The 6779-nt window shown below is 38.9% G+C and overlaps 1 protein-coding gene across 1 annotated transcript in view; it reads left to right on the forward strand.

The window, feature by feature from the left end:
* LOC134566100 (collagen alpha-1(XXV) chain-like) overlaps positions 1–3511 on the forward strand; it is a 230484-nt gene extending 226973 nt beyond the window's left edge. Inside the window, exon 3 of the mRNA XM_063425810.1 lies at positions 3453–3511. Within this exon, the coding sequence (XP_063281880.1) occupies positions 3453–3511 (59 nt within the window). The remainder of the gene's footprint in view (positions 1–3452) is intronic.
* The last annotated feature ends 3268 nt before the right edge of the window (positions 3512–6779 follow it).

Consider the following 6779-nt stretch of genomic DNA (forward strand, 5'->3'; position numbering starts at 1 on the left):
GTGTCAGCATTGATGAGATAGATTTTCAGTTCAGCTGTCCTTTTTCGAGGGCTTGCTGCTGCTTTCCTTTGAGAAGAAATCCTTTGATTGCCAGAGGCAGACTTCATTAGCCCACACACAAATGCTGAATTATTTTTTTATTCCCGTCAGTGACATTTTAGGACCTTTGACAGTTTTCCTTCTTGAGATACCAAGTGGAATCTGCTCAATTTCCTAAGATGCAAGCTGCAGCAGTCTAATCTTTTTAGCGTGAATGCCAAATCTCTCCATCGCCATCTTCTACCAGGTGTCCTGTTGTTCTTTTCAACACATTGCTTCCTGCAGTCACCGGTGAATGGATGTCAAAATGAGAGAGAAGATAGGAAAAGACCAACAGAGAGATAAAATAGATAAGGGGGTAAAAGTAAGAATCATTTCTAAAGGTGTTGCTGTTTATTTTTAGAAGAGACCCTGGATCATTTTCAAGTAATGTTATCAGTTTCAAATTGTAATGTAGACGAGTGTGTGGATGTTTTTCTCTAAATATAAAATATTAATATAAAAGCAGATTTTGCATTGGATGTTAAATTGCTTGACAGGCGCACAGTCGGATTTGCCGGCATATGCGCTAACCTTACCCAAACCCCCATTAAAACACGGACACAGGTTATACTGTTGGAAATAATTAGTCCACAGCTTTAAAATTATTAATAAAATAATTAAGGAATAACAAATGGGGTCATTGTCAACAAATCTTATTAAAGTTAACATCCCCCCCATACACATAACATACCCCTAGCAATGACCCCACAATAATAACAATAGATAACAATCTAAATAACATGTTAATACAGAAACTGGACGTCCAATATGACCACATTTCCACCAGGTTAAATTGTAGGGGTGTACCGAGACACCGCTACCCACCATATCGATTGTAGGGGTGTACCAAGACACTGCTACCCACCATATCCATTGTAGGGGTGTACCAAGACACCGCTACCCACCATATCCATTGTAGGGGTGTACCAAGACACCGCTACCCACCATATCCATTGTAGGGGTGTACCAAGACACCGCTACCCACCATATCCATTGTAGGGGTGTACCAAGACACAGCTAACCACCATATCCATTGTAGGGATGTACCAAGACACCGCTACCCACAAGTTCCAGTGTAGGGTGTACCAAGACACCACCACACCCCTAGGTTTGGAGCCACCGACGGGCTCGAACCTACCAACCACCTGCAACACTGCCCAATCCACACTAAACCTCAGGATGCCCACTTTCTCCTCCATCTACCCTCCAATTTAACCAGGCCATTCCCCGCCGCTGTGAAAAAACGGGAAATCAACTAACCTAACCAAATACAGGGAGGGTGGGAGGGACAACTGACAGGTAAGCTTAGGTTCAGTTAAAATGGCCACTTCATATAGTGGCTGGTATACATACTCCCCTTATGGCTCGGCCCTACCCAGCATGCTAGCTGTCACTAACTTCCTGTGGCTGCTATGCCTACCTCCTGGCTCTGTCAAGGCCTATTCCTCTTAGCTGTGCTGATCCATGGGCTACAGGACAGTTGTAGACTCTTAAATGCACATAAATTGCAATTTGTGGTTAAGTGGCCTCATCTCACACTCATACTCAGTGGAACGCTGCATTTAACATCCTGCAGCAAATCCAATAACCCTCAGGCCTCATCTCACACTCATATTCAGTGGAACGCTGCATTTAACATCCTGCAGCAAATCCAACAACCCTCAGGCTTCATCTCACACTCATACTCAGTGGAACGCTGCATTTAACATCCTGCAGCAAATCCAATAACCCTCAGGCCTCATCTCACACTCATACTCAGTGGAACGCTGCATTTAACATCCTGCAGCAAATCCAACAACCCTCAGGCTTCATCTCACACTCATACTCAGTGGAACACTGCATTTAACATCCTGCAGCAAATCCAACAACCCTCAGGCCTCATCTCACACTCATACTCAGTGGAACGCTGCATTTAACATCCTGCAGCAAATCCAACAACCCTCAGGCTTCATCTCCCACTCATACTCAGTGGAACGCTGCATTTAACATCCTGAAGCAAATCCAATAACCCTCAGGCCTCATCTCACACTCATACTCAGTGGAACACTGCATTTAACATCCTGTAGCAAATCCAACAACCCTCAGGCCTCATCTCACACTCATACTCAGTGGAACGCTGCATTTAACATCCTGCAGCAAATCCAACAACCCTCAGGTATTGACGGAAGCTTGGAAGACCAATAGCTGCATCTCTCTGTTAACTCTTTTAGCCATCACCTCCAAATTTCCCCTGCTAACTCTTGTCTCAAATCCCCTCAAATATTGTCTCAATTGTCATACATTCCATAAGCACTCTTTGACTTTCTCCATGTTGATCCCATGTTTCAAAGGCCCAAGACCACATGACTTGCACCTTCTAGCAGGACACAAAAAAATTGTCAGGGATACAAATGCCTTAGCACTACTTATCAAGTGAAACTTGGAGAACCGAACCGAATCAAACGACAGATACCACAGGAGAAGCTATGCTGATAAAGCTATAGGACAAAACTAACTTCAAAAGATAGATAAAAGCAAATACCGCTAGTCTCGCAATACACTAACTTGGTTACTTTCTGGTAATAAATACCATGAGAGCTTTTATTTATGCAAGCATGCCAACTGAACTCTACAGTCCTGATTTTGCGCTCCTGTCGCACTATCCCAGGTTTGTTCATTATTTTCACACTTTTATCTTTTTTTTTGTCAATGTGGGCAGCTATAAGACAACTTTTTTTTCCACTAGGTAGTAGGTCTGAGAAGGTAAAACAAAATCTCTTGGTTCTTTTCTTTATTCTTTTTTATAGATGGCAAGCTGGTGTGTCTGTCAGGGGGGGAGGGGGTGGGGAGGGGCATGCATTGGTTGTGTGGACGCCACTGCTACAGGGCAACCCTTTCATGTACTGCCCATCAATATGTATATATGATATGTGTCCCTGAAAACATGGTGGATATGGTAACCCTACCTATATTTGTGTCTATATTTATTCAGCTATTATTTAATAATCAGAATCAAAGAAAGCTTCATTCATAATGAGTAATCCAATGAGTAATTGCTTGTCATGAAAGTAAATAGACACATCCTGAATGGAGCTTACACTGAATGTACAAGGTTGTAGCATTTGCAATTGCTGTACTTGGAAGGTCACATGTTCAAACACTTACAAGGTCAGTTCACCATTTAAGCCTCTGAGGTAGAGAATAAAATAACAAATTAAAATTGAGTTTCATTTGTGTGTCAAGGCCTTCATTGGAAAGTGTTTTGGCATTAAAGGATAAAATGACAGTGCTGCACATAACAGAAAACAATTGAATGAAGAAAATCTTGCATGTGATTTGTTAGACATTATCCATAATAACGGAAACAAACCATCTCTTTTTGCTTTTCTTAGGACCTCCCGGACAAAGAGGCAAAAGGGGCAGAAGAGGTGAACCTGGTAAGTACCATTAAGACTATTTAGAGAATAGGGAAATTACAATATTGTTACAATTTCACCAGTGGCTCGGCCATGCATATCCATATTCCATTTTGCTCAGTGTAAGATGGAAACCTCTAATTCATTCTTCGTCAAATAATATCTCACTGCCCTCTCTTAAAAGTCGTTTTTTGTTTTTCTTTTATTACAATAGCCTCGTGTAATCTTGTATGTTCATATTTGAATGCACAAAAACAACCCTTTTCTCATGTTTGATTCACTTTTAAGTGTGAATTTTATGAACTTAAATCGCTCTGTCACTTCTAGTTACTTTGTAAGTACAGGTGGTCCTCCTTTTACGATGGCTCGCACTTCCGACCAGGGATTAGAGGGATTCCCTGCTCTGCTGCGTTCGTCTATGTTCGGGGAAATTTCCCCGAACATAGACAAGCGCACCAGAGCAGGGAATCCCTTAACTCCTCACTTACCGACCAATTCGTTCTACGACGGGTCGTAAAAATGGAACACGGTCGGTAAGTGAGGAGTACCTGTATTTCATAAATATAAAATGTTGACTACATTGGAATTTTATTGAAATTCAAATATATCACAAGACACATTTGGAACTACTTTGTGTTATAGTAAATCCCAAAGTGTAGAAAGGTTGCCAGTGGATCCTATAGGATCGTCCATAGACCTCTGTGTATTACTGTTGTTTATGCCCAACAGTATAGTGGCAGATATAGTGACATGAAATGAAAATGACATCAACTGCAAATGAAAACTTCATGTATGCACAGCTATAATTTGCTTCTCCCCCTGCCACATGTAGCTGGCATGCCACCTACAGAAATTTACAAAGACACTCATAAGTGACAGAGCTTTTTAAGAGTCATGATTATAGTGATTTCACGGTATGATCTGTTCACTAAGACTGTAAAAAAAGGGTATCTCATATAATTGTTGTGTTTGTGAGTGAGAAAAAAAAATATTTGTGATATTTACTAAGCTTTTCTTCACTTTGTGTGTCTGTCAGAATTGTTTGTGTCTGTCAATTAATTGTTAAATAACTCCATTGCACAACTGTAAATCTCTTCTAAACATGTTGGTGTATGGGTCAAATAATAAGACCATTGGGTGTATGGACCTGTTCTGTTACTGTAGGTCTCAGTCAGAACACCATGCATCAACACCAACATTGTCACAGGCATTGTCACAGACAATTTAGTTGAATGCAAACACAGATTGGGTTTTTATATGTGCTAAGCGTATGACAAGCAAATCTTATTAAATCTCCCAAATCAGTTAATTTAGCCCGTTAATCTCCCAGGGCATATCATCATTTTCATTGAAAACATCTGATTAACAATGAGGTTAAACCTTTAAAAATGAGTATTTTAGCCTCTCGTGGGATGTAGTAAATAGTCACACAGTTAAAGTTAATAGATCTTTTAGTTAGAATATAAACACTGTATTTTAACAGCCTGAAAGAAATCAGGTGAAAAAAAATAGAAAAACGGGTTACAGGGGTACAAACAGGGCTTAACCCTAAATTATACAAAGGATACAAATTAAAGGAGATGAGGGAGAAACTTTCCTGAACAGAAAGTAAATCCCAACAAGACCAGTACCCCAGTGGAGCACTATATATAAACCTCATACAAATGTATCTCAGACAAGGTGCAAACCACATAAAGAAAATAATAAAGTTTATTGATAATTAATTAATTAAAATCAGCACCACATGCCTCGAATACATTGGACTGTTCAAACAGTCATTGTGGACAAAACACAGAAAAAGATATAGACTCCAGCTTAATTAGGTGTAACTAAATTATATTGATACAGTTGATACTATAAATAATAACAAAGTGGCTAAAGTGTAGCAACAAAAGTAACAGAAAGTATCAACTTATCATATATAGAAGAAAAGCTGGAATATATCTCAATTAATCCAAATGAATGGAATCAATAACATATAAGAACCCAAAGTTCCCCTAATAAAGCCTGATCCTATGGTATAAATCAGGATCATATGCCTAAATATACGTACTCAGATTAACCCCTTAAGGACCAAACTTCTGGAATAAAAGGGAATCATGACATGTCACACATGTCATGTGTCCTTAAGGGGTTAAACTAGCCCTATAAGTATCTCAAACTGTGAAGAAATCGAAAGGACAGAAAGGAGTAAGTATACTGGAAACAAAAGGGTTTAGGAAAAATAATAAATAAAGGTTCTTATTGTTCCATGCAAACTGTATGAAGTAAAGAGCAGGAATTCCGCCGGCAGAAAAAAGTAAGAATCCCTGCTTAAATAAAGCATATTAATGGTAACTAGTTACCTAGAGACAGAATGCAAGATAGTGAAAAAACACACACCCATAGCCCAACGCGCGTTTCGGCGATATTATCCGCCTTTCTCAAGGGCAGAAATACATAAGGGTAATCCAGCTGGATTACCCTTATGTATTTGTACCCTTGAGAAAGGCGAATAATGTATTTGAGGCATGTGGTGCTGATTTTAATTAATTAATTATCAATAAACTTTATTATTTTCTTTATGTGGTTTGCACCTTGTCTGAGATACATTTTTATGAGGTTTATATATAGTGCTCCACTGGGGTACTGGTCTTGTTGGGATTTACTTTCTGTTCAGGAAAGTTTCTCCCTCATCTCCTTTAATTTGGATCTTTTAGTTAGCAATGCCTTTGGCCCTTGGCGATGATGCAGGTGACACTAATCTTGACATGGGATTAGGGGCTGGAAAGATTAATAACCTAGATATTTTAGTTAATACTCTTCCTCCAAATTAGATAGATTAATGCTTGTTACCTAAATCAGGCAGATTAGTGAATAAAGTCTTTAAAGTAAAACAAGTTTTTTTTACATGAAATAAGCTGCTTTTGAAACGTCATAGTTGCATCTGCTGGTCAGAGCATATAAAGGTTTAAGAATTCCTTTATATGTTCTCTGTACTTGTGAAATGCTGTCCCACTGAAAATGTATCCACAGGAATCAACATGGCAAAAAAAAAACTTAATCAAAGATATATAGCTTAGCATTTTTGTACCATTCCATCATTTATTCAGAATCAAGACCGGATTAAGAGTCAAGAGACCATGAAACATAATTGTCCTCTAACCAGAAATGCAACAGCAATGAATACAAATACTATATAAAATGTACTTTTAGTGTAAGCTTTTTACTATCTATACCTAATACCATAGTTCTCTAGTACTTAATAAATACAATCCTTCTTCATTTATAAAACGTTTTGAGAGATGAAATCTCTAGCTTTCA

Source organism: Pelobates fuscus, chromosome 6 (genome assembly GCF_036172605.1).
Source record: "Pelobates fuscus isolate aPelFus1 chromosome 6, aPelFus1.pri, whole genome shotgun sequence".
NCBI classification, from domain to species: Eukaryota; Metazoa; Chordata; class Amphibia; order Anura; family Pelobatidae; genus Pelobates; species Pelobates fuscus.